The sequence below is a fragment of the Drosophila hydei genome, unplaced genomic scaffold (genome assembly GCF_003285905.1).
Source record: "Drosophila hydei strain 15085-1641.00,03,60 unplaced genomic scaffold, DhydRS2 tig00000243-arrow-arrow-pilon, whole genome shotgun sequence".
NCBI lineage: Eukaryota > Metazoa > Arthropoda > Insecta > Diptera > Drosophilidae > Drosophila > Drosophila hydei.
In genome coordinates, this window is record NW_022045693.1 from 423,353 (window position 1) to 448,437 (window position 25,085).

Here is a 25,085-nt window from a genome sequence, read left to right on the forward strand (position 1 = left end):
TATTATATGACAACGAAGAAAATACTTATTTATATATTTATTTTATAATCATTTAGGAAGGCAACATTTAATTAAAATATTAACATTGAGTCTCGAAAACATATTTATCACGTGCGGCGCTTAACAATTTCCATGTTGGCTAATTTGAGTATGCGATTGAAATCAACTTTGGTGTGAGCACGCCAATACTTGCAGCGGCCCCACATGACGGCTGGATAATTTGGACTAGATATACCATGGAACAGACGTGCTATGTTGCGCCCACTGAATGTATTGTCTGGATACATGTTGATCAAAGCATGAACATCAGCTATTATATAATCATCAGGCACATTGCTGGGCTATAAGGAGAGGTACAATAAATATATATATATATATTTTTGGAAACCTTTGCTTTACAACTTACCTGAATTTCTAGCTCCAAGTCTTGTGGATAATCGTTGCGGAAATAGTTGCGTACTATGCCTTTCAGTTGTGTGCAGCGATCCTGGGGAAAGTCCGCACTGCTGCATTGTGCGCATGAACTGTAGGCCACGGCAGACAAACCATGTGCCACATACTGCAATTGGATGAGCTGAGTGCGCTCCTGCTTAACTGATCGAGTGTACAACGTGTCGAGGGCATCATCAATTTCTGCTTCTGTGAAATCTCCCGGCGCCTTGATGCGAAAGCCCAGATCAAAGAAGTTGACTGAGATGGGCGAACGCTTTGGATAACCATTGACTAAATATACAATAGATATTATGGTAATTTAATTGCAGAGATCATTAACTATTACATACTCTGCATCCATTCCAGGTTCTTTAGCTGATACTTAACCACACCGCTGTTCCAGCCAATGCCCGCCGCTATGTCTATGACGGAGAACTCTATGATGTTTGCATCCTCCTTAAAAGTTTTGTTCTTTATCTGCAGCGCAATGGCCATAGCTAGGGGAGGGCACTCCTTGGCGGCATGTCTGAGTAAAGTTATGTAGATAAATATTGAAATAATTTGCAGACAATTTTTATATATGTTCGCTTACTTCAGATACTTGGGACCACCGTAGGATATCACCTTGGCCATGATATACGCCGAGCTAAGCACATTCATACACCAGCGTGGCTCCAGCTCCATATAGCAGAGCAACGTTGATATATTCTCGGCGGGTATATCTAACGCTTCGACTGTCTGCTCCACCGAGAAGCCAATCTCATGTCCGGGACAGACATGCACCCGTGTACCTGCCTCATACGCAGTATTAATCTCCACAGCGTTCTTCTCTAGCTGCTTGTCACAGCAGCAGGGCACAAATATGCGCTGCAGCAGTTTGCGTATGACATGGCGATCGATGGAATTAGCATACACATGTCGACGCAGCTCGTTCTGATCTCCGCCCTTGGCATCCAAGAAGAGATGACAATGCGAAGGCAGGCCATCGCGGCCAGCGCGTCCTATCTCCTGCACATAGCTCTCGAAATTCCGCGGCATATTATAATGGATAACAGCTCGAATATCGGGCTTATTGATGCCCATACCAAACGCAATGGTGGCCACCACAATACGCAGCTCGTTGCCCATAAAGGCGTTTTGTACGGTGCGACGTCGCGAAGCAGGCATGCCCGCATGATAAGGCTCCGCTTGCCAATTAACACGCTTCCGTTTCTTCTTCGTCTGATCTGGTGCTGGATTAGATTTCTTCTCCTGCAAGCAGGTTCTTATGAAACCAGCAATACGCTCGCATTCATCACGACGCGTACAGTAGATGATGATCGACTGGCAGCTCTCGAACCTTAAAAGAGCATAAAAAGGCGTTGCTATCAGGAATCTCAAGGGATTAAGTATTCACCTACCTCTGACTGTTGAGCAACTGCAGCAGTGCTGCATCGCGATTCTCATCCTTGGACACGGAGAGTATTAGATTGTCGGGCAAGGGTATATCGGTTATAATACCATTTTCTCCATCCGGTATGCCCAAATGGTTGATGATGCTGGTGCGTGTAGGCAACGTCGCTGTGGCGGTCAGACCGAGCACCGTCTGCACGCCCAGATTTTTTTTGAGCACTTTGCATATCATCAGATAGCTGGGACGAAAGTTATGGCTCCACTGGGACACACAATGCGCCTCATCGATGCAGGCAAATGCGATGGGCGGCAACTGTCGTAATATGGCACCGAAGCCCGTGGCACGTTCCCCCGAGACCACAGCCTCTGGCGAGACGAGAAGTATGTCAATCTCGCCATTGGCTATGAGCTGTTGAATCTTGAGCCGTTGCTGTGGCGTTTGATTTGTGTGCAGGCAATGGGCACGCAGAAAATGCGGCACGCCCGTCACTTGATCCTCCATGAGCGAGACCAGCGGTGAGATAACCAATGTAATGGCTCCCAGACGGCGGCTGTAAAGGTAAGCGGGAAGCTGATAGCACAAGGATTTGCCACTGCCCGTACTGAGGGTGACCAATGTTGACATTCCACTGAGTATGCGCATCACTGCACGATCCTGACCTGCAACAGTGCATATATCAGCAGCGTCAAGTGGATAGTTGACGGGAGTATAGCTTACCTTTGCGGAAGCTGCTGTGTCCAAACATGTGCAGGGCCTCGTTGACCTCGGCTGTCACGTCCTGCAAACTGCCATCCGCTTTGAGCTCGTAGAGAGGCTGCACACCTCCATGCTGAGTACGCGGAGCTCCTCCTCCATTCGAGTTGCTGGCATCCAGGCCAGCTTGCTTGAGAAACTCCTCCGGTATCTTATGACCCACATAGCTCTTAATGGGTGATTCACTTTTTTTTGCTTCTGCTGCCTCAACGGCTGCATCTAAGGCTTCGAAGTCAATGTCGTCCCCATCACTAGACATGTTGAGCTCTGCAGGGGAGTTCTCGCCAAGCTCAGCCTTCTCCTCCTCATCACTGCTGCTGCTGGAGTCAACATGCTGATAAATGGCATTTGTGTTGGCTGCCTGAGGTAGGCGTTCAATGTTGCGGCTGTGAGCCGCGATGGCTCCCTGTGTGGCCATCATCTCGGCCTCGGCAAGTGTGGGAAATGGCGACGGATCCTCCTCCATCTGTGCGCTCAGGGGCAAGAGTGTGTCGCCCTTGATCTTGCACTGCTGTGCAAAATGCCCTACTTGGCCACAATTGAAGCAGGTCAAGACACCTCCATCGCAACCGCCCATATCCATGTCGGGACCCGCTAGGGCAGCCACTCGCTTCTTCTGCCTCCATTGCTGTTTCTTGTATTTGCTAAAGTTTACGGTCTTTTTGCCACGCGAAAATTTCTTTTTCTGTATGTTGATGGTAACAAAGTTTTCATTCAGCTTGCCCGCTGCGACCTTCGCCTCCAACTTTAGGCGTGCAGCAGTGCGTTTCTCATTCAGCGAAGCAGATGTGACGGCGGCGGAGGAGGAGGAGGATGATGCGGCAGCAGCTTCTATTGCAAAGTTGCTAATGTATCGCTGTGCTGTCTCGTCTGCTTGCTCTAGCTCGTCGTGCTTAATACGTGGCACGCAGGTTATATCACCCGACTCGAGAGCTAGCAGATATTTGAGATCTTTGGGGTTTAATGGCTGCTCCGTGGCCTCAGGTTGGTCAGCAGCAGCAGCTTTAGTTGTTTTCGCAGCCGCCTTGGACCTGGCTTTTGCCTTTGTCACTTTTGGCTTGGCAACCTTCTCGACTTTCTGTTTCACGGCTTTGGTGCCTTTCGGCTTTGCTGGCTTCTCCAGTTTTGGTTTCTTTTCTGGTTTCGGTATCTGTCTTTTGGCTGTGGCCTGCTTGCGCTCTGGTTCATAGTTGGCATCGCCATCATCATCCGCTGAGAAATCTTTGCCCTCGCCACATTCAGCATTCGCTTCGGGTTCATTTGGATGAGGATTCACTTCGGGCACCGTTGCTGGGGATTCATTGGTGGGCATAATGCGACGTCGCTTTGCTATGTGCCTGTACTCCGGCAGTTCTGTTTCCTCTTCGCTGTCGGCCACAACAGAATCGGAATTGGAATCGAAGTCTGCTTCCATAAGAGCTTCAATTGGAGCTTGAATAGGAGCTGAAGCTGAAACTGGAGGCAATTCCTGTAGCCTTTCAACTGCATCTGCTGGCTTTGGCTCCTCTAAGGGCATTGGCAGTGGGGAATTTTTTGCCTTTAACTTACTTAAATCTAAATTGGACAAGCCATAGTTAGTTTTTTTAGCTGGGGTTGAATTGTTGTTGGACTCCTTGCTTGGCAGTTTCTTTGGCTGCTCCAGCGAATTTTGGGCCGTGTTGCGTTGAAGCCAACCTTCATCCACTTGCGTTTTAATGGGGTCCTTCGACGTTCCTTTGTGATCGGTAACCAGTAGAGCATTGGCTGCAATCACTTCTGCCTTGTGTTCCTGGGCCTTGCGTATGAGTATGGTCTCTAGATCAGGCAACTGCTCTGCTTGATCACCAACTGTGCCTGCCATTGAACTGGCGGCACTCAAATTGAGGGCGTCTCGAGAGAGCGGTTTGCGAGGATTGCGCTTGGCAAAGCTGCGCGTTGACTGAAAAAGTTTGCTGCTGACACTCGCCTTCAAGCAGGGCGTCTTCGGCTTGGCGGACTCGGTTGGCGACGTTGCTACTGGCAGAACGGGCTGCTGTTTGCTCACATTCTCACCCCAGGCACTCTTGTTCTGTGCCAGCTCTTCGACGGCCTCAAATTTGCGTATTACATCATATTCATCCCGATTGATAACATTCGTCAGAGCTTGTGGCGTGGGCAACTCCTTGATGTTCGAGAAGGAGTTGTCGTTGCTTTGTTGCATCAGCGCTGCAATGTCCAATGGCAACTGTGGACCACCATTGACGCTCTCTGTTTCGGTGCTCTGGTCTAGTAAAGTGACGCCCAGGTCCTCCGACTGGGTCATTTCCATCACATCGAATCCATCCTCGCAGAGCACATCGTTCAACGTCTCTTCAAGAAACGATGTCTTCAATTTGTAATACATCTTGTAAGAGTCACGTATTTCCTGACTGGCCTCTCTTATATCGTACTAAAACGAATTAAGTTCTGAATTCAGTTCCGAAAAGCATCCAGTTGAATATCTCTCACCTTTGAGGGCACACGGCCGCGCTTCTTCTTGAAATCCTTTTCCCATACTTTGACACGTAATTTGTACTTTTGATATTTTTCTTTATAAATTGATTCGTCCATCATGGGATAGGGTATTTTTTAATTTTCGTCTACATTTAAACACAGCTAAGCACAAATAGCCAAAGCAACGCACACAATCATAACACACCTGCTTTTCTGCTGAGCGCGCGCTTTTTTTACAAGGGCTGCCAGACTGTTGAAATGGCAATGTATTCATGCAATGCGCGCCACATTTTGAATTCAGTTGCAATCTAAATATCTGATGTTCAATCGCAGAAACATACATTTTTGTATATTTAGTTGTGCGTTTTTGATTGTTTTTTTTATTCATTTTATTCATTTTTAAATAGTATTCAAGCTTAGCAATTGCAATAGAAAAATGCATTCCATGTGACACTTGGAAAAGTTTGGGAAACAAAATCAAAAAAGTCGTTAAACGAGGAATTACAAGATACAAAATATCAGAGCGTTAATGCACTTCACTTTTGCGTACATACTTAATTCAGTAAAGTTAAACTTTCAAGACTGCGGGGCGGTGATGGGGACAATATAGGCGGCTTGCGCGTAAATAAATGTGAATTCGGCGAGAATGTCAACAAGTTTGGTTTTGTTATTGTTTTTTCTTCTCATTTTTAATTTCCATTTCATTTTTTTAGCGTGTCGTTTTTGTTGCGGGATTTTTTGACTGGTAGACCTCCTACATTTCCTACATGAGTATCAATGCAATGTCCTCGGGCTGCATGGCTGGGCAGCGCCAATTGTACAAATAGTACTGCAAGTTGCCATCGCCGGCACCAAACTTAAGCGGCACAAAGAACTTCTTATTCTCCATTAGATCGAGAGCATTGTAGACATCCATTTGGACGTTACGCGCAGAGATCAGGGCATCGTTCATCAGATCCAGCCAAGGTGTCTTTGTGGACACATTGTAGAATGAGTACGCGGCGCGCACAGTCTTGTGAACGGCATGATGCATCACGGACGAGGGCAGACAATAGTAGCTGGTCAAATCGGTAATGTTGCCCTTTTCATCGGCCACCACAAAGCAATCGACGATGCCCTCCTTCGGCGTGAACCAATGACGGAACTCCTCCTTGGTGAACACTGGACACAGGGAGAAACGCTTCAGATACTCCTCCAGTAGTTTGTGCGCTTTGTCCATATCTTTAGAAGTAATACGACGATAGCCCTTTGTCTTGGGCTGGTCAGGCAGTTTGTACAACTTCACAGTGCGTTGCATGGTCATGTTGCGAGCCAAATGGGAGAAACGCACATCCACCAGCTTCTTGGGATTCAGCGAACGATGCCAATAACGACAGGTAGATACAGGCGTTGGCAGTACAACTCCCGCAGTATAGGCAGCCTGAAATATTCCGGTCAAATTGACGCGACGTGTTATTTCACGTATCAGCACGGGGGCAACGCGTTTGCTGCGCAACTTCTTGTGCACACAAAGGAAATTGATGTCCACCACTTTCAGCACCTTGTCGTACGAGCGCAGCTTGCTTGGTATGGCCGAAATAAAGCCCACTAGCTTGCCTGACTTCTCGACCCGTACGCCCACATGCCAGTCACGCTTCCAGCCAGGTGGCTGCAAAGACCACTTCAAGAAGTCTGGCTGATAGTCGAAACGGAACATGGCATCATCATCCTCAACATAGTTCTCGTTGAGCAGCGTATAGAGCTCCTTATTGTCGTTGGGATCGTTCACATCTATTGTTACCCAAAGAAAGCCGCTGGGCAAAGTGTAAGGCTCGGAGCGAATTTCACCAATCTCTTTGTTTGGCTCGATGCACTCATTTGTGGTCACCAGTTCGTTTAGCTTTGGCACCGGCTGCGTTGACCAGAATGTAAATTTCTTCGACTGTTGCCGTGTGAGGTTCACTGCATCGTTGACTGCCTGCAGCAGTGCTTGTTTACCTAAAATGCAAAATATTATTAAGCATTCCGTATATTTACTTTTTATTATGCAGCGTGGTCCAAACCGTACACACACACAAACACAATCACAGTATATTCCTGGTCTAACCTAACCTCATTCTGTGTGCCGCTCATTCCAATTGGATTTTTTCTGAACTTTATTACTTACTAGAGTCAGACGATATATTGCCGCCATTTTTGGCCAACGTTGACTGTTCTACTGCTGCTGCTGATGCCGACTCATTCTCATTGGCCTTATTGTCCGCGTTTGCCGTTGACCCTGGCTCCTTTATTTTTAAGCCGGCAACGGCGCTTGCTAGCATTTGTGCCGATGCGTTTGCCAATTCTTTAGTCTTTCGCTTTAGTTCATGCTCACTGTTTTCATCTGGACTGGCTGTGGGCGCATTATCCTTCGGCATTTCTCTGATGCGCTTGAGGGTTTGTAACGAGTTAATAAATATGCGCTAGCAAAAAAAATAATTGCAATGAAATCGCAAAACTATAAGCAGCTGACTCACTGACGCAGCTGCCAGATCTCGCACATAAAATGGACAAAACTAAATTATATTTAATGGTCACTCTAATATCTAGTTTAGTGGTTATCGATACATTCTAATTTGTATCTGTGGGTTACAACATTTACAATTTAAAAAATTCAATCAGTTATACATATAAATTACGATTTTACATAAGTTACTAATTGCGCTTACCAGTTTAATTTAATTTATTTGAGTGAGCAGCACACTAGGCTGTCTATCGATAGTTGTCACGATAGTGTCGTCACAGCCATGGGATCTTGACGTTGAATTCAAATTTAAGTTTTATTTGCTTAATTCTGTATTTTATAAGCAAGTCCAAATAATTTACAAAACACTGCAAATAATATTATAATAAAAAAATACCCGATGCTGTCAATTAGTTAGTCTTTAATACTAGCAGCTAAACAGCTGTTGTGAATAGCACGAAAACAGCTGATCACAACTCGATGCGACCGAAAATTACATCGCTGGATGGTGGGTAAACAAAACTAAAAAGAACATAAATAAACATGCACATTTGCTGATAAGAGCACATAGCGAACGCGGTCAGCGATCGCGTCTTAATTCGTGCAACGTCAGCTACAGTTGTCGTTCACAGAATGAGTCTGACAAAGAAACGCATTAAAATTGTATCGGGCAGCTCGTTAATTGGCCTAGCCCTCATCTATTTGTACAAAGTTGCAATTGCGCCCGCTGTCAGTGTTCCAGGTGCCAGTCCTGTGGCCCATGTGATTGAGGAGCAGCGGCAGTGGCCGCCCACCGAGGATGCCGTGCAGCGTAATCTACAAATTGCATATGAGGCGCAAAATGCGCTGCTGATGAAGCAGCGGCAGGAGCTGCTGCACACCAAGGAGCAACTGGCACAGCTGGAGGAACAGGTGCGCTCCCTGCAGGCCAGCACGCCGCGAAAATATCCGAAAGTCAAATATCTTAACTATAAGAATCGGAAGCGTATTTTGATCACGGGTGGCGCCGGCTTTGTGGGCTCCCATCTCGTGGACGATCTTATGATCCAGGGACATGAGGTGATTGTGGTGGATAACTTCTTCACGGGGCGTAAGCGCAACGTGGAACATTGGCTGGGACACGAGAACTTTGAGCTCATCCATCATGACATTGTGAATCCGCTGTTCATCGAGATCGATGAGATCTACCATCTGGCTTCGCCCGCATCGCCTCCCCACTATATGTACAATCCAGTAAAGACGATAAAGACAAACACCATGGGCACCATCAATGTGCTGGGATTGGCCAAACGTGTCATGGCTAAGGTGTTAATTGCCAGCACTTCGGAGGTCTACGGAGATCCTACTGTGCATCCACAGCCGGAGACCTACTGGGGTCATGTGAACCCCATAGGTCCACGTGCCTGCTACGATGAGGGCAAACGCGTCTCCGAGACGCTCAGCTACGCATATGCCAAGCAGGTGAGTTCTGACGTCATTACGCTATCTCTGGTGTATAACAATCCAAGCGGAATAGTTCCTATAAGAAAAGCATAACTAAGCCAGTTGGAAAATTTTAGTATACGAGGATCAAAATCCAATTTACATAGCTTAAATATGCAGCGTAGCAAGAAATTGGCCAGTGTGAAGAACTGATAGCAGAAAATAAGTTCTTTAGGTGAGCTGGTCTTTCAATATATATTGTATATATATAATGAGTCTATGGCTAAGTAGCAGTCGCTGGCGTCATTCGAATATCTGATTGGTATCAATCCAATTGGAATGCTCAGAATGTGCAGCGATGCATTAAATTAATTAGTTTGAGTAAAAGATAAACAAATCAACCATATCGAAATACTTACTTGTTCAAGTGGGCTTTATCTATGTGATATAAATATCAGCTTTCAGCGAGGGTAGTCTGAACAATTTCCGACCTACTGCAAGGCAATAGGAGCTGTTAGAAAGACATTGCGAAAATGACCTTCAGCCAGAGACAATACCCACTTGGGAATGCCGGATGCCGACGCTTCAGTTTGTTAGCGATACAGCAGAGCCGATAAGATATGAAAACATGTTATTGAAGTGCTTCTTTTTTATATACTTCTAGGAGAAGGTGCAAGTGCGCGTCGCGCGCATCTTTAACACGTACGGACCGAGGATGCATATGAACGATGGACGCGTCGTGTCGAACTTTATATTGCAGGCGCTGCGCAATGAGACGATCACGGTTTATGGCAACGGCAAGCAGACGCGTTCGTTTCAATATGTTTCGGATCTGGTCGATGGTTTGATCGCACTGATGGCTTCCAATTACACGCAGCCCGTGAACCTGGGCAATCCCGTCGAGCAGACGATCGGCGAGTTTGCCAAGATCATCAAGCATCTGGTTGGCGGCCAGAGCGAGGTGAAACAGATCAAGGCCATGGAGGATGATCCGCAGCGCCGCAAGCCGGACATCACGCGCGCCAAGCTGCGTCTCAACTGGGAGCCCAAAGTGCCCCTGGAGACGGGTCTACTGCAGACCATATCATATTTTCGCAATGAGCTCGCTCGCAGCGACCGCTTCCAGGAGAGCTCCCGCAAGTACTTCGACTCGCCCGATCTGCAGCGCAGTCGGCCATAGATCGAAGTCTACATAGCCAATGTCAATAATATGTGCCTCTCAATTATTGCAATTGGAACCCACACACACGTACACACGTCTCTAGTCTGCAACAAATGTAAAGATGACCAACGATAGCGCTAATCTTATGGCTTCCCAATCCCGCTCACAATTGGCCCCGCTTATTTCGTTAAGTGTCCAGCTATATTTAAGTAACACAAAAGGGTATAGTCTCCATCTAGTTTCTAATATAATTAGTTAAAGTGCTTCTTGTTGGCAGTCCCTGTGTCTGCAAGCGGAATATCCTACCTGCCAAAGGCAATATCTTATCATTTCTGTATTGTCTTTGCCTAAACTAAGTTCAAATCTGTGTGCTAAGTCTGCCTTCTCCATGTCCTTGCAGCAGGTTAGGTCTACTCGCAGTTGAGAAGAGTAGAGTATAGAGTATATAGACCATATGTAATCCGACTGACTAAAAGTTTGCCAAGTTTCTATATCCACTGTCCGAACTGAGTTTCATCTCACTTGCTGCTCAGTTAACTGTAGCACCTAGCTAACGTCTGTATGCTAATTGTTGTTCCTCCCGAGTTCTTCATCGACTTGAGCCCTACTGAGCCTATCTTATCATAGTCGGTTTATACATAAGTTTGTTGATCCATCTGCAAGGGTATTTAAGCTTCGGCATCTGCCGAAGCTGAACACTTATTTGTTGTACATTAGTCGGTAGTCGGTAGTCGTAGTAGTTGATTAAATATGGCTCTAAGTTTTCGAATACGAATTACTCTTTACTGTTTACTGTTTACTGTTTACTCTACGCATAAGTCACGTACACAGACAAACTATATACACTATCTATGAGCTACACCTTTTCGAATGCTTACACACTGGAGTTTAGTAACTAGATTAGCTTAAACCGATATTTGCACCTGAACTTAAAAGCTAAATCGACTGGCAATTTGCTGCTGCTGCAGGAGCTGTAGCTGACTTTCACCTGGCCAGCGGCTCGAGCATCTCGAGGAACAACTTCTTCATATTGATGTGCTCGTCGCGTGCCACGCCCCGCCAGAAGCGACGCAATATGTCGTCCGCCTGCCGCAACGATGGCAGCAGCAAGAGCAACTGCTGCTGATGCGACACGGCTGAGGAGTGGCGCAACAGGTAGACCACATCGTTGAGCGAATTGAGTATGGTGTCGCGAAAGGCGCGCAACGAGCTCTGGTCGTCCAGCAGTATATCACAGTTGGACAGCAGCAGCGCCTTCAGCAGGTAGTATTCCTCGCGACGTGGCGAAATGCGCTCCATGCGCTGCGCTATTTGAACGCAATGATAATAGAACTCCGTGTAGCCGCACTCCTTGGCCAGCAGCTCGTCCATCCAGACGTCAGTGGCGAAGCAGAGTTTGCCGTTGAACGGCAGCGAACGGAAGGTTGTTTGCAACGTCAATATCTCTGCCCAGGAGACCTGCAGCAGCTTCATCTGATCGTTCAGGGGCAGATCGATGAAGCCCGGTATCTGCTTGGCCCAGCCAATAACGCTGACCAGCTCCTTGTCGTAGAGATCGCTAAGTACACCAAGTATCTCGTTCGGATCATTGTTGTTGTTTTGAAAAATGCAAGTGCCATTGGATGTGCCATTGCTGACCTCCAGCTTCACGCTGCCTGACGACGAAGATGCTTCATCATTCAAGCTGGTCGTGTGTGGCTGCTGCTGTTGCTGCTGCGGTTGCTGTTGCTGCTGCTGCTGCTGCTGCTGTGCCTGGACGCTGAGTGCATCGGGCTCGTAGCTGTTGAGCACGTCCAGTATCTTGACGTCGCACAGCGATGTGGTGCTGGACTGATAAAGCAGTTGCATGGTCTGGTACGAGTTGGACACCGGATTGCGTCTGTATTTCTGGCGGCCGCCGCGCACGCGATCCAGGCGAACACCCTCCTAGAATGTGCCAAGGACGGATTATTATAGAGAGATATGGGGACAGCTGGATAGGAGGCGCAGCTTACCTTCAGCATGCCCATGAGCAGGCACTTTTGGAAGCGACACGCCTGGCAGGCCTTGCGTCTTCTTTTGTTGATTTCGCATTCGTTGTTCGCCGGGCAGGTGTACTCGATGTTGCCCTGTATAGTCCGCTTGAAGAATGCCTTGCAGGCCTCACAGCTGGCCACGCCATAATGGTAGCCCGATGCCACATCGCCGCAGACCAGGCAGAGGCGACGCATCTCGTCGCGCACCGAACCGCTGCCTGCATTGGCGCTGGAGTTTTGGGCGCCGCCGCTGCCGCTGTTCGGACCGCTGCCCTTGTTGCTGTCGCCATCGTTGCTGAGCGAGACGTTGTGCAGATCGCAGGACAAGGATGTGGTCGAGCTGCAGAGCTGACGCTCTGGCGATACGGATGGCGAGGACTTCATGCCGCTGTTGCTGTTGCTGGAATTGTTGTGGGCGGTCGTTGCCTTGGAGCTGGGACTGCAACACGAATTGCTGACCCCACCAGCCGATGATGTGTCCACCTCCTGTTTAATATGCAGCACGCTAACCCCGTCGGACATATTCGAGCGCGAAAGTTGAGCTGCAAACAAAACAAAACAGTTCAGGCGTTCAGCTATCAGGAGAGCTTCCAATTTGCGCATACAATTTAGTGCTGATTGGATTTTAAATGTCAAAAGTACATGGGCGACGTCGCTGCATGATAAAAAAGAGCGACAGCGCGGCTAATTATTAATGAACGTAAATAAGAGCGACATGAAACAAAAACGTAAAACACACGCGCACACACACGCTCACAGACACAACTAGCATATGCAATTAGAATTGTGGAATCCACTCAGAATGCAGTTAGAATTACCCTCTACGTATGTGAAAGCCTCGCCTGCTCGCTTTCACGCACGCTAGCTTATGCGCTGCCCCTTTCAAGCGTCCAATTGGACGACGACAACGGCGACGCTTAGCGCGGTGGAAAAGTACAATATCGCGATAACGGTATTATGCGTATGAGTGTTTACACTTAGCAAATAATTAACAGTTACGCTACTCTGTAAATCACGACTGGACGGCCTGATTTCAAATAAAAATACAAAATGGCCAAACACACAGGCTATAAAGCTATAAGCAGAAAGATGCACGTTTTTAGTGTGCGTTCTAATTTCATTTCTTATCACGATCCAGGTGGGTGTGTGTTTGTTGATAATAGGTGTGTAGCCACTGTCTGTATATACTTACATAAAAATTTGTTGAAGATCTTGATAGTTGTAAATGTAATCAGTGAACGTGCTTGTTTCACTCAGTTTTATTGTATTCCAATGATCCAATCAGAATCCAGTCAACACATTTTGATATATAATATATATACATTCGCTCATACATACATACATATACTCATGCATATGCATTTATTTTGGTTCGAGCACTTTGTTATGGCTTTTGTTGTCTGCGTGCGTCTGCATCTTTTTGTGATTTGCCCATTCAGCAATATTTGTGTTTGGCAATGATTGTGGATTTAGTCATTACATATCCTGTATTTCCTCTTTCACATTTATAACTATTATGCATATTGCATTTTTTTTTACTTTTTCAACTATGTTAACTGACAGCTGCTCTTTTCGCATCGATATAAACGTGGTGAGTTGTTATCATCATCCAAGTACAATGTGAATTAGACGAACACTGTGGCTATCCGTTTATCATTTTTATCTGTTTACGCTAAATATTTACAGAATTTTAACACAGTAAAATAAATATATGTACATATATATATGAAATCCAATGTCACTATCGATAAGCAACTGTAAATATCGCACGACAATTATAGCAATTCTTTCTCCCACGTATCGATGACAAATAACAATATGAGGGATTTCAAAATATCGCACGCAAATTAGCCCCATCCCTAGTGCAAAACATAGCAAAAACAATTGCGCGATAGAAATTATTTTAGAAATACAAATAAATAGCCAGTTTTAACAATAGAGCCATTATATTGTGTATCACACACATTGGTCGAAGCTTGGCCCACGCATAAAAGGTGTTTTTGTTGAAAAGTAAGTAAATGCTTAGGCCATACGTGTTCATTTCGTTTGTTGTTGTTGGTTTGGGGTTTTATCAGAGCTCAACCCAAAATACATCATTCCATATGTATATTTGCTTTGTTTGTTCGTTTTCGTCTAACACGCAATCGAATTATGCTGGCCCAGCCCCTGCGCTGTCGTATATTTTAAAATTATTCCACGTTTCAAATGTAATAGGTAAATCAGAGCTAAAATTGCCTTTGTTTTGCTCCAACATACCCTGATGACAGTGAAAAATAGAGTATAACAATTTTGTGCTTGTGTTTGTAGCAGTAAATAAAATACAAATATAAATTTGCTTCAACAGTGTTGATTTTGCATTCCTTATTTTCAATATGTGTGTATATAGAGGTATTCAAATGTATCTGGCAACAGGGTATCTGGTGGTTGTGCATCATTACGTGTAGCTTATACCCTCTAAAGCATTTTTACTATTGCAGCTCAAAGAACAGAGAAACAGACACAATGATGAGCCTGCTGGGGCCACGCGATGTGGATACGGGTGAGGTCTTTGTCAACTTTAATCAAAACATAACGTAAGTATATATAAATATTTATTAAATGGAAGCTATTTAAATGTCGTTGTTTTCGCTCAGCTCGTTGGCAGTGGCCACCAGCGGTAGCTACAGCCTGTATAGCCTAAGTTCTGTTGACTCAACGCTGGACAAAATCTATAACACAAAAAGCGATGATCTATTCTTGATCGAGCGACTCTTTGAGAGTTCTCTGGTTGCCATTGTATCGCAGCGTGCGCCGCGCAAATTGAAAGTTTGCCATTTCAAGAAGCAGAGCGAAATTTGCAATTACTCTTATTCGAATACAATTTTGGCTGTGAAGCTGAATCGGGAACGTTTGATTGTCTGCTTGGAGGAGTCGCTCTATATACACAACATACAGGATATGAAGGTGGTGCACACCATACGCGATACTCCCTGTAATCAGTTGGGCTTATGTGCCCTCTCCTCCTCGTCGGAGCACTGCTATCTGGCATATCCGGGCAGCGTGACAGCGGGCGAGGTGCAGATCTTTGATGCCATCAACTTGCATGCCAAGACTATGATACCAGCCCATGACACACCATTGGCGGCCATTGCTTTTAGTCCGTCGGGCACAGAGATTGCCACAGCCAGCGAGCGTGGCACTGTAATTCGTGTGTTCAGCTCTCAGGATGGCAGCCGTTTGTTCGAACTGCGACGAGGCCTCAAACGTTGTGTCTCGATTGTCTCGCTCTCATTCAGCACTTGTGCCGAGTATTTGGTCTCCAGCTCGAACACAGAGACGGTGCACATATTCCGCTTGGATCGCAGCGCTGCCGAAAACAACGACCATGGCAAACAGTCCAGCGATGATTGGATGGGGTAAGTTGGCCAGCTGTGGAGTGGGAGACCCGAGGTGCAGCTTTCGTTGTCTGTTTCTCTTGGTGACGGTGTATATAAACATGCACATACAACATATATACGATTTTTATACACAAACTCTCACAATCGTTCACCCATTCAGAACTTATATACAGTGAAGACTTAGCTAAAGAACATATTTGATTATTTATCATTTTCCTTGTCAACGGAATTATATTCCAAATGTATTATGATAGGAATAGCTTATCAATTTGCAGTAGAGCTAAGGTTAACATTATAATTTTTAAATCCTTGACATCCCGTGCAACTTAATGCATCCTAAAGTTTTTTTTTTTTCTTTGTGTGTGGCACTTGACATTTATCTATTCTTTCTTTTCTTTCATTTCTTCAATCAACCACCCACAAACCACAACCACAACCTGAACCACAACCACCACCACAACCACAACTACCACTCATCAAATCTATTCTCTCATGCAAAGTTACTCGTTTTTTAGATTCTTGAGCAAAACGGTGACCAGCTACTTGCCCACGCAGGTGACCGATGTGTTTAGCCAGGGCCGAGCTTTTGCGTCGGTCACGCTGCCAGAGGCAGGTGTGCGCCGCATGTGCGCCATAACCACGATACAAAAGCAGCTCAGGTGGGTATAACATTACTATATAATATCCAATTTCATTTATAACTATTATTGCACTCTTTTGCAGACTTTTGATTGCCTCGCAGGATGGCTATTTGTATGTTTATTCCATACCCTCGATTGAGGGCGCCGAGTGCCAGTTGCTGAAGCGGCATGACTTGCGCTTGGATGATAGCTATGCTATGGATGTTAAAGGTGCTTTATAATTCCATTTAAACCACACATACAGAAACAGACACACGCACACAATTGCAATATCAAAACAAATTATTTAGTTGATTCACATCATGCTTCAGGTCTTAACAGTAATGTTTGCATTGGCGGTGCGGCCGGTGTACCAAGTGCTGCTGCTGCTGCTGCTGCTGCTGCAGCTGCTGCTGGTGATGGCAAAGCTAATGAGAAACCGGGCAGTTCATCGAGTGGCGGGGCCAACGCAGGTGCCAGCTATGCCTCGGCTGTTAAGGGCGATGAACCGGCTGGTGGCTCATCCTCCTCCACTTAGGTGCAATTGAACTCACGCAACAACAACCATAACTGATAACAGAAAATGATAAAAACACATGGAAACAAAAAGAAAAGAACTCACTCCTCAAAGTACTAAGGACGATGATGATAAAGTGATTGGATTTGGGTCATGCAGCTGGCGACGACATGGTGGAGACGGTAGCTCGCTCCATGACGTCAAACAAAAATAAGTAAATAAATGAATAGGTCTTAGACTTAGCTTTTAAATATAATCAATTGACGATTCTTCCTCGGTTAATAAGTAAAAAAAGTTTAGTTGAGTGACGCTCCATTTCTCAAAGCAATTTTTGTTAGTTTTTAAGTTCACTGTTCATGGCGCTGCCATTAATAGGTAAAGAAATGCTTTTGTCATACAATCTTAAGTTAGCTGTTATATTTTTCAATATTTTTTAAATATACATTTGCTTTGAATTCAAATTTCTTACTAAATAAATTGCCTTTGTAAATTTATTTGCACATACTCTTTATTTGAACCCTTGACAATCCACCGAAAGCTCATTTAATTTTATCATTTTTGCTTTAGTAACTCCAATTCTCAGCATTAGCACTATTATTATTATTGTTTGTTATATTGCCAATTAAACTTATATTACAATTATATCAAAATATTCAAGTAACAAGATAATGAGTGAAAACATCAAATTTGAAGTGTGTGTGCAATGGAGGAACAATTTTCGGCATATATAGTAAATATATATATATTTTGTACAAAGTCAAACATTTTAGAACATAATATTTAAAGCAGTTTACAAAAATCATGCGCTACTTTATTGTATTCAATAAATTACATATTTGATTTAATAACAGGTGTTGGCTCTTTTGAATTTGGCGGGCACTAATAAACACATCTTAAGTGCTGCACAATTTTCAATTCCACTACCGAACTATCGAAAAACTATCGATTGATATATTAGTTTGTACCTCAGATTAAAAAAAGTGTACCATTGCCAGAATAATTACGTAGAAAAGTTTCTTGTTATGTATCTAACTCTACAATTGTAATACCACATTAATACAAATTAATTTAGATATAGATTTTATCATCAGATACATTACACATCGATATTTATGAGCTAATCGATACATCTCATCATCCCTAACGTGAAATTGCACGCAGCTCTGGTGAAAAGTATAAACAGTGCTTCTTCTTGGTATACCTTAATATAATTGTTTATTGGATTTGTGTCCTAAATATAATGAAATAAACACTATACTAAGCAGTAATTTGGTTATTTTGTTCCAACGCCTTGAGCGCCATGAAGGACAACAAAATCCTTCAGCTAATTAACGTGGCATGGCGTGAACGCTGGACTGACTCACAGTGGGGCATCAACATAAAAAAGGTGATATGAACATTTAAAGCTGACAAATATTTAAAATTTACTTGGACAATGATGAAAGCGTTACACATTGAGAATTTTTGAGCAAGATTTTTGTATATAGAGGAACAGACGACATTTAATCCTTTACATTCTTGCTACCCTTATGGAATTCAAACACCGGTTCCTCCGCCTGAGCCAGTGCCAAAATAAGCTGTCGTTGCTTCATCGACAGATTGCAAGGAATACGAACCTTCAGTGTGATTATATGATTGCCCACACCATCACGTGTGCGTACTCCTTTGTTGTGCAGAACTACCTGTGTATGAGATTGTGTTCCGGCTTCGACACGGAGCTCGATGTTATCGTAGAGACCACGAACTAGAAAATTACCACCCAAAATGGCTTCAGAGATGTTTAGAAATTTATCTGTGTGGATATCGTTACCGACGCGACGAAAGTAATCACTCGTGGGCACCTGTAGAGTATATTTGACCCGTTGCTTTGTGTTGGGATTGTCGATGGTTATAATATCTCCCGTTCTTGAGCCGGATGGCACAGTGATTAAAACCTCGACAGTGCCCGTTACAAAGCCGCGGTTTTCACAGTTGTCGCAATCGTTCCGATTAATATAACGCTTGCCTTTACACTGACTACACGTATTCACTGAACTGAAGGTCGACGTTTTCGTGGACACTGTACCAGTGCCGTTGCAGCGACGGCACGGCTCCTTGCCCAGATCACGATTGGCCATTAGCTGTGATTTACCCTTACAGTTTTCACATTTTCGCAAATACCGCAAAGCAATGCGCTTCTTGCAGCCGACGGTGGCTTCCAGAAAAGTCAATGGTAAATCGAACTCGCCACCAGTTAATTTTTTTATATCTGTATTAAAGTCAAATAGATCTCAATTAGTCACTCATTAGTAGTTTGGCTTTTGGAGTAACGCACCTTCCGAACTTTGGCAAATCGTTTCAAATTTTTTGCTGTTCAGGTCAATGCTCATGGGATTTCCAGCCTGCGCTAGGAATGCCTTTTCATCTTTGATGCCACCAAGCTGATCGTATTCCAAACGCTTTGTCTCGTCCGTTAAAATATTGTAAGCATTGGAAAGTTCCTGAAAATGCCTCAGCTTTTCTTCTGAGTGCATGGAGTCTGGATGATATCGTTTGGCTAGCGCATAGAAAGCGCTGCGAATCTGCTGTACAGTTGCATGTCTATTCACGCCAAGCACTCTGTAGTAGTAATCTTTGGGCAGGCCACGCTGATGATGCTGGGGATTGATGGCCAGCATTTGCTTGGCCGATACCGTCGTACGCTGCATCTCGGACTTACGATCCGGATAGTAGACACTCTTCTTCGTACGAAACTGATATTGGCTGACTAGACGCCTCCACAGGGAATTGTAGCATACCACATTGTTCTCCCTGAGAGGCACACATCCGATACTCAGCAATTGCATCGATCGTCGTCTAAAGGACACCGTCAGAGTGTTCATAAAATAAACCTGACAGCGATGCCAATTTAAACGAAACATGATTTAACAACGGCTATATAAAAGTGGCTAGTTTCACGTATATATAACTATTTTGTATTGTATGTATGTTAACGCTTTTCGTTTCTTTTCGTCTGTAGTGAGTTTAGGTACCCTAAATTTTATAAAATTACATTGAAACGCGTCTGAAACCGTAATGACAGAGTTCTCTACTAGACCTGGCCTGCCTTGCCTCACGTCAATTTTCAAAGCTATATTCTGAACGTTGTTTGGATTTGAATGAACTGAATTATATTTCGCTTTCAGGTCCTACCACGGGGCGTCAGTGGCGATGTTTATAATCTGGCTGATTGTCTACTGCAGCAGGCAGTGATTGGCTCCACAGCGAATTCGGTAAGTAAGGAGAAACTGCTTCAATCCAACATCTAATCCGCCTAATGCTTCTCTCTTGCAGCTGGTTTTGAACTATCTGAAGCATTCGCTGTGCGCACACTTCGTCTCCCATGCCGCTGTGCTGCGCTGCATAGCCAAATACGATAAGCTGGGTCGTGTTTATTGCGTTACTGCATTGCTTGAGTTTCTGGTCAGCATTATAGATGGCATCACCTGTCGGTTAGTCTTGATTCTCAATCAAATGGTACCACATTTACTTATTTACTTACTCCCTTTCCAGCACCAAGTCGGAGGAGGCGCTGCTGCCTGCGGCTGTTGTCCAGCTAGTGTTGTGGATCATGCAAATCTTTGCAAGTACTCTGCAGCAATATGAAATGCGCGGCGAACTGAGTGCGGAGCTGTCGTATATGTTGGATCAGAGCTGTCTGCTCGTCGAGCACCTCACGCAGCAACAGTTTGTGCTGGCCATGTTGAATGTGGGCTGTCACGAAGAGGTGGAATCGCTGGACAGGCTGCATGATCTTTATGCCAATATTAAAGCGTCTCTAACCAATTCAAACTTTACGCTGAGTGCTGCAACAGCCGAACAGCAACTCAAGCAGTTGGCTTATATTGATGCCAAGCACTTGGACCTGCAGATGTTGAATCCAAGTCCTAGTTTGGAAAAGATTTCGTGCTGTGTGCAACCATTGCTCGCAGTGGAGGTGCTTTTGAATCCCTGCAAGGACACCTCGTACTATGTGGCAGAGCTGCAGATGCTGCAGCGCCTGAAGGGCTATACGAATACACGTCTATTCTATGAGATTATACGCGCGGGCTTTCTCACGCTCAGCAATGTGGCCGACACTAGTCCGGACACCATGTGGGGAGCCTTCATGTTCTTCAAGATGCCGCACATTATCAAACAGTTGCATGCACTACAGCGTGTACCAGGCGAGCAGCAGCTGGCTGCCACAGATTACATACCCGAGTTGGTGGAGGCCCTGGAGCTGCTTATCGAGGACAATTTGTTACTGGACTTTATGGACACCAAGTGCTCATGCAATATTATAGAGTTCCTGCTCAACGACTGGACCAAACAGCAGCTTGTCAATGATGTGCATGTCAAGAAGTTTGCCAGCCAGCGGTAAGTAAACATTTTAGATAGATGCAACTATGATATTAATGGAAGTTCTTTGCAGGGAGGCCGCTTCACAGCTGCTCAAGAAGTGCGACAATGGTCAGCAAACGCCTTCTAATATAAATTTCATCAAACGAGCTGAAGTGCCGCTTTCTGGGGTGCTCAAAACGTTGTGCACTAACAAGATGCAAGATATGCTGAAAGTTCTCTGCCAGGTGCCAGTGGGCAACAGCTTTGAACTAATACTATCGGTGGCCACGGTGGAGGGTCGCCTGAAGACTTTTGTCTCTCGTCTGATACAGTGCAATGAAAACTCGAAGCAGGTGCCCGGGGAACTGGGCAAACAGTGTATCACACGCTCCACTCTGTTCGATGTCTCATTCCTGATGCTCAGCAGCATTGTGCAGACCTATGGATCAGATGTAAATAGTTTTAATGGTTTCTATATTCATATAATTAACTGAATGGACTTTCAGGTGGTCCTCCCCGATCGCGGCGATTCGTTCTTCGAGAAGTGGGTTCGCGAATGCATGATGGAGCGCAATAAGCTAAAGAATCCTCGCCAGATTCTTGCCCTCTGTGATGACAGCATAGTGGATGAGCTGCTCTTGAGCTTGAGCAAACCAGAGGCAGCACAATTGAAACCAAACAATCTGACTTGGCAGGACATATGCCTTAATTTGCCAGGCGTATTGCATCATGTGCTGATTGCCTGGGAGCAGGAAACACTATCCTCAGCGGATGTAAAGAGCATTTTGGATAATATGAAGCGACGCCTCTTCAGCTTCTCTGTGTGTGCGACCTCATATCTGTGCGCCTACATGTACTCCGTACGTGAAACAGAGCTGCTGAAGCCGTTGAATATGATACAACAATTTTTGGCTCCCCTCACCACTGAGGAGCTGTCCAGCCAGGAGAATTCGAAGGAGCGCCTGGCGCTCTCCTATCAAATCATTCGTAAAATGCAGCACGATGTGCATCCAGCGCCAAACACCAAATCTCGTCTCATTTCCCATACGCCGTTAATTGAACAGTTTCGCGAATGCTGGCGTATTGTATCAGATGCTGGACACTTGCCGGTGCGCGCAGCCCAGACACTGGAATCTTTGCTGCTGGCCGGCGGTGCGTCCTGGTTGGTCACCCAGTTGGTGGAGCAGTTGTTAAGCTGCAAATACATGCGCGACATGGCCAAGTGCATGGACATTGTATTTGCTGTAATGCATTTGGATATAGAGCGCAGCACGGAGGCATTACTGCAGTACGTCGTAGCTCCGTTGATCCTGAGGCGTCAAGGGTGTGTCTTGCCTATCAAAAGTAGTCTATATTAACATTCCTAATTGCTTTTATACCTTGCCCTTGCAGCGATGACATCAACGAACCACAGTCCCTGGTACTAGCACGCTTGAGCGTCTACTGCATAATTTCCTGCCTGGAGACGCGCAGCTCAACCAGCGCTGCTGCAGCTGCGTTTAAGAAACGTTCGCGCTCCCACGACGACGACGAAATGACGGGCGTGGCGAAGGTGCGCAAGGTTGTCGGCGATGGCAGCGACAATTCGAATGACTTTGCCGATGGCAGCGCAGCGAATGTTGCCGCTCTGCTAAACGCGCCCAGCGCTGAGCTCCGCGTTACCCCACTCAATCTCAAGGAGCCGCTACAAGCGAGCATTAAGCACATATTCCGTGTCTTTGTGCAATTCGTTAGCGGCGATGAGCTGTCGCCCAAGGCCGTCTTTGTCTATCAGTTCATCTCGCTGCTAGTGGAATGTGGCGGCGAGCGTGTGACACCTGTGTTGCGACTGCTGCCGCCAAATCTGATGCAACAGCTGCTCAAAGTGTTGGCCACTGATGATATACGCGTCGGTCTTATCAGTCGCCTCTACGACCTGCGTCTGCATGCCGGTCGACAATCGGCCGTAGCCGATCTTTGCCTATGGCGAAATATGCAGTTGGCAAGGAACAGCATACACCTGTGAGTAGGTGGCAATAGCGTGGGCGATATATACTAAAGTGAACCTATATTAAATACACATATAAACTAGCAACATCCTTGTCTCAATGTTTAACAAATACTATTAGAATTTAAATCAGACTACGACTGTAGTTGCAACTCCACAAAATATTACGTATACGCAACTGGAAAAGGATCAATTTTAGAGATATCTACTAATACCACAGACAAAAAGTTTAGTTATTACAACAAAATATGCTTCTTAAGGCCATTCATGACACATCAATGTTTGCGAGAATTCCAGAATTGAACGCATTAATTATGAATTCGCAACAAACTTCGTGTTTTCACTTTTATATCTTCTTTCATCTTTGTTTTGTAGCTCCCTCGAATGCAATTATAAAGATGACAAATTTTATAATTATAATAATGTTGGCCTTAGACTAAAAACAAATTGCTGACTCGACTCGTTTTTGTTTTTTCGGTTCGCAGTGGTTGATTTTTTGTTTTATTACGATAATTTTTTGTTGCTGTTGTTTGTTGTTGTCGTTGCGGCCAAATTCTGCCTGTTGTTGTTATCGTTATTATTGCTGTTGTCATTGCTGTTGCTTGTTAGATGCCCGCTTCTCATACGTGTGTTGTTGTGTAGAACTAATAAAAGCGCATTCATCATAATCATCATCATCATCATTGAAAAATTGGAGCAGGCAGCAGTGGCCAGCAGCAGCAAAAGCAGGCAGGCAGGCAGGCAGACGCCGTTACTTAAATTATAGAGTTTTGATTTCCTATATATCACTTGAGACAGCATTCAAAGAAAGTCTCGCCAACGCAACCGCCACGCATTGCCTTCTTAACATTATACTCAAATTGACGTCGATTGCTTTGCAGCACATCGGCGGCTTCCTTATTTAACGGATCCTCCGGATTGGGTTCCTAAAAATGGACAAATCTTTGTAGTAAAATCTCAATTCAAAGACTGCTGCTTTATAATAAATTTGTTACCAAGAACAGAAATTGCAAGCCATAGACAATGGAATTGATGGTCAGCACTGGATTCCAGTCCTCGCGTAAAATGTTTAGGCATACATTGCCCTCTAGATCGATGTTCGGATGATACACCTGCGTGGCGCATTTCACCTTTGGCGGCTCGTGCGGATAATTGGATCCGACGCGAAAATTGAATACAAAGCGTCCGTCTCTATAGAAGCCCTCATCGGGGGATATAATCAATTTGAAGTTTAGCAAGTCATCGCTGTCTGGAAACTCCGTTGCACAAGTTTTTGGCAGGTTCAGTTCGTTAATATCTAAAAATAAGAATATATTTTGCATAAACAATGCATAATATATATAAAGGTATATATATATATATATATATATATATATATATATATATATATATATATATATATATATATATATATATATATATATATATATATATATATATATATATATATATGTATGTATATGTAATATATAGACGTATATATAACAATAAAATAAAGCGATAATCATGGGCGCCAAATAGTTCACAACTTTTACCTTTTTGTATACGCAGCTGGGCAGCTGATGCCTTTTTTTGCTGGCCGCCGCGTGCCGTTTGATCACCATCCTTTTTTTGTTGTTTCAGCGAGAAAAGTTTAATCATTTTTCTATATGTATTTGTTTGCCTGCTTGGCCGCTTGCTCGCGTCGTTCGTCTACAGCTTCCACTTCAATGTGTGTTGAGCGTTTCGCTTTGTAGTCGATTGTTGGCTTGTTTCTGCTTCTATGTATATCAAATTGTGATCATATTTGAAAGTGTTTAGAATTATTTATAAAATGTGTCGTACCGTAAAATTTTGGTTGTTGGTTGTTTCAAGTGCTTGCTTCTTCTTGTTTTTTAGCTCTCAATTTCTCTGCCTGTCATTCAAGGTAGCGCAGCAAAAACTATCGATGTTACTATCGTTGTCCGACACATTGATTGACATAGTCGATATACGTTACAAGAGTTGCCAACTTACTTGAGTTTCTAGTAAACTCTATATTTTTTAAAATTAATTTTGCCGCAGGATTTCACATTACAATAACGGATAAGTCCCATAAAAACAATTAAAATGGAAGTAAAATATCAAACAGCATACTAAGCTTTGACTATCGAT

The 25,085-nt window shown here is 44.6% G+C and overlaps 8 protein-coding genes across 20 annotated transcripts; 3 read left to right on the forward strand and 5 right to left on the reverse strand.

Annotated features, from left to right (window-relative positions):
- Positions 1 to 61: 61 nt before the first annotated feature.
- Positions 62 to 5,244, reverse strand: LOC111598198 (ATP-dependent DNA helicase Q4). Its single transcript, XM_023313324.2, has 7 exons — positions 5,045 to 5,244; positions 2,543 to 4,985; positions 1,833 to 2,484; positions 1,025 to 1,771; positions 783 to 958; positions 407 to 723; positions 62 to 341 (listed from the first exon to the last, which is right to left on the reverse strand). The coding sequence occupies exons 1-7, from the start codon at positions 5,144 to 5,146 to the stop codon at positions 108 to 110; spliced, it is 4,671 nt and encodes a 1,556-aa protein (XP_023169092.2). The 5' UTR covers positions 5,147 to 5,244; the 3' UTR covers positions 62 to 107.
- A 167-nt stretch (positions 5,245 to 5,411) lies between these two features.
- LOC111592841 (glycylpeptide N-tetradecanoyltransferase) lies at positions 5,412 to 7,629 on the reverse strand. 2 transcript variants are annotated; one of them, XM_023305270.2, is made up of 3 exons: positions 7,525 to 7,629; positions 7,176 to 7,470; positions 5,412 to 7,006 (listed from the first exon to the last, which is right to left on the reverse strand). In XM_023305270.2, exons 2-3 carry the CDS (start codon positions 7,423 to 7,425, stop codon positions 5,793 to 5,795), a joined length of 1,464 nt encoding a protein of 487 aa, XP_023161038.1. In that variant the 5' UTR covers positions 7,426 to 7,470; positions 7,525 to 7,629; the 3' UTR covers positions 5,412 to 5,792. The 2 variants fall into 2 exon arrangements, with proteins under 2 accessions (XP_023161038.1, XP_023161037.1); XM_023305269.2 differs by having other exon boundaries at positions 5,413 to 7,006; positions 7,176 to 7,629.
- A 204-nt stretch (positions 7,630 to 7,833) lies between these two features.
- LOC111598202 (UDP-glucuronic acid decarboxylase 1) lies at positions 7,834 to 10,837 on the forward strand. Its single transcript, XM_023313330.2, has 2 exons — positions 7,834 to 8,972; positions 9,598 to 10,837. Exons 1-2 carry the CDS (start codon positions 8,145 to 8,147, stop codon positions 10,111 to 10,113), a joined length of 1,344 nt encoding a protein of 447 aa, XP_023169098.1. The 5' UTR covers positions 7,834 to 8,144; the 3' UTR covers positions 10,114 to 10,837.
- A 54-nt stretch (positions 10,838 to 10,891) lies between these two features.
- LOC111592840 (steroid hormone receptor ERR2) lies at positions 10,892 to 13,822 on the reverse strand. 3 transcript variants are annotated; one of them, XM_023305266.2, is made up of 3 exons: positions 13,303 to 13,822; positions 12,090 to 12,652; positions 10,892 to 12,021 (listed from the first exon to the last, which is right to left on the reverse strand). In XM_023305266.2, the coding sequence occupies exons 2-3, from the start codon at positions 12,630 to 12,632 to the stop codon at positions 11,080 to 11,082; spliced, it is 1,485 nt and encodes a 494-aa protein (XP_023161034.2). In that variant the 5' UTR covers positions 12,633 to 12,652; positions 13,303 to 13,822; the 3' UTR covers positions 10,892 to 11,079. The 3 variants fall into 3 exon arrangements, with proteins under 3 accessions (XP_023161034.2, XP_023161035.2, XP_023161036.2); XM_023305267.2 differs by lacking the exon at positions 13,303 to 13,822 and adding an exon at positions 12,929 to 13,004; XM_023305268.2 differs by lacking the exon at positions 13,303 to 13,822 and adding an exon at positions 12,716 to 12,883.
- LOC111592842 (WD repeat domain phosphoinositide-interacting protein 2) lies at positions 13,136 to 17,011 on the forward strand. Of its 8 annotated transcripts, none has more exons than XM_023305278.2 (6): positions 13,136 to 13,214; positions 14,588 to 14,683; positions 14,744 to 15,505; positions 15,988 to 16,146; positions 16,211 to 16,338; positions 16,419 to 17,011. In XM_023305278.2, the coding sequence occupies exons 2-6, from the start codon at positions 14,613 to 14,615 to the stop codon at positions 16,643 to 16,645; spliced, it is 1,347 nt and encodes a 448-aa protein (XP_023161046.2). In that variant the 5' UTR covers positions 13,136 to 13,214; positions 14,588 to 14,612; the 3' UTR covers positions 16,646 to 17,011. The 8 variants fall into 8 exon arrangements, with proteins under 8 accessions (XP_023161046.2, XP_023161045.2, XP_023161043.2 ...); XM_023305277.2 differs by lacking the exon at positions 13,136 to 13,214 and adding an exon at positions 13,233 to 13,248; XM_023305275.2 differs by lacking the exon at positions 13,136 to 13,214 and adding an exon at positions 13,936 to 14,120 and having other exon boundaries at positions 16,419 to 17,009.
- Positions 17,012 to 17,755: 744 nt separating this feature from the next.
- On the forward strand, positions 17,756 to 23,415 carry LOC111592824 (mediator of RNA polymerase II transcription subunit 24). Its single transcript, XM_023305249.2, has 7 exons — positions 17,756 to 18,011; positions 19,789 to 19,875; positions 19,937 to 20,094; positions 20,156 to 21,001; positions 21,057 to 21,417; positions 21,472 to 22,289; positions 22,358 to 23,415. Exons 1-7 carry the CDS (start codon positions 17,925 to 17,927, stop codon positions 22,968 to 22,970), a joined length of 2,970 nt encoding a protein of 989 aa, XP_023161017.2. The 5' UTR covers positions 17,756 to 17,924; the 3' UTR covers positions 22,971 to 23,415.
- Positions 17,977 to 19,617, reverse strand: LOC111592825 (dnaJ homolog subfamily A member 3, mitochondrial). The gene is made up of 2 exons (XM_023305250.2): positions 18,939 to 19,617; positions 17,977 to 18,872 (listed from the first exon to the last, which is right to left on the reverse strand). Exons 1-2 carry the CDS (start codon positions 19,522 to 19,524, stop codon positions 18,127 to 18,129), a joined length of 1,332 nt encoding a protein of 443 aa, XP_023161018.1. The 5' UTR covers positions 19,525 to 19,617; the 3' UTR covers positions 17,977 to 18,126.
- A 90-nt stretch (positions 23,416 to 23,505) lies between the features above and the next one.
- LOC111592838 (nedd8-conjugating enzyme Ubc12) lies at positions 23,506 to 25,017 on the reverse strand. Of its 3 annotated transcripts, none has more exons than XM_023305263.2 (4): positions 24,777 to 25,017; positions 24,488 to 24,706; positions 23,948 to 24,249; positions 23,506 to 23,878 (listed from the first exon to the last, which is right to left on the reverse strand). In XM_023305263.2, the coding sequence occupies exons 2-4, from the start codon at positions 24,591 to 24,593 to the stop codon at positions 23,738 to 23,740; spliced, it is 549 nt and encodes a 182-aa protein (XP_023161031.1). In that variant the 5' UTR covers positions 24,594 to 24,706; positions 24,777 to 25,017; the 3' UTR covers positions 23,506 to 23,737. The 3 variants fall into 3 exon arrangements, with proteins under 3 accessions (XP_023161031.1, XP_023161030.1, XP_023161029.1); XM_023305262.2 differs by having other exon boundaries at positions 24,488 to 24,709; XM_023305261.2 differs by having other exon boundaries at positions 24,488 to 24,712.
- Positions 25,018 to 25,085: the final 68 nt, after the last annotated feature.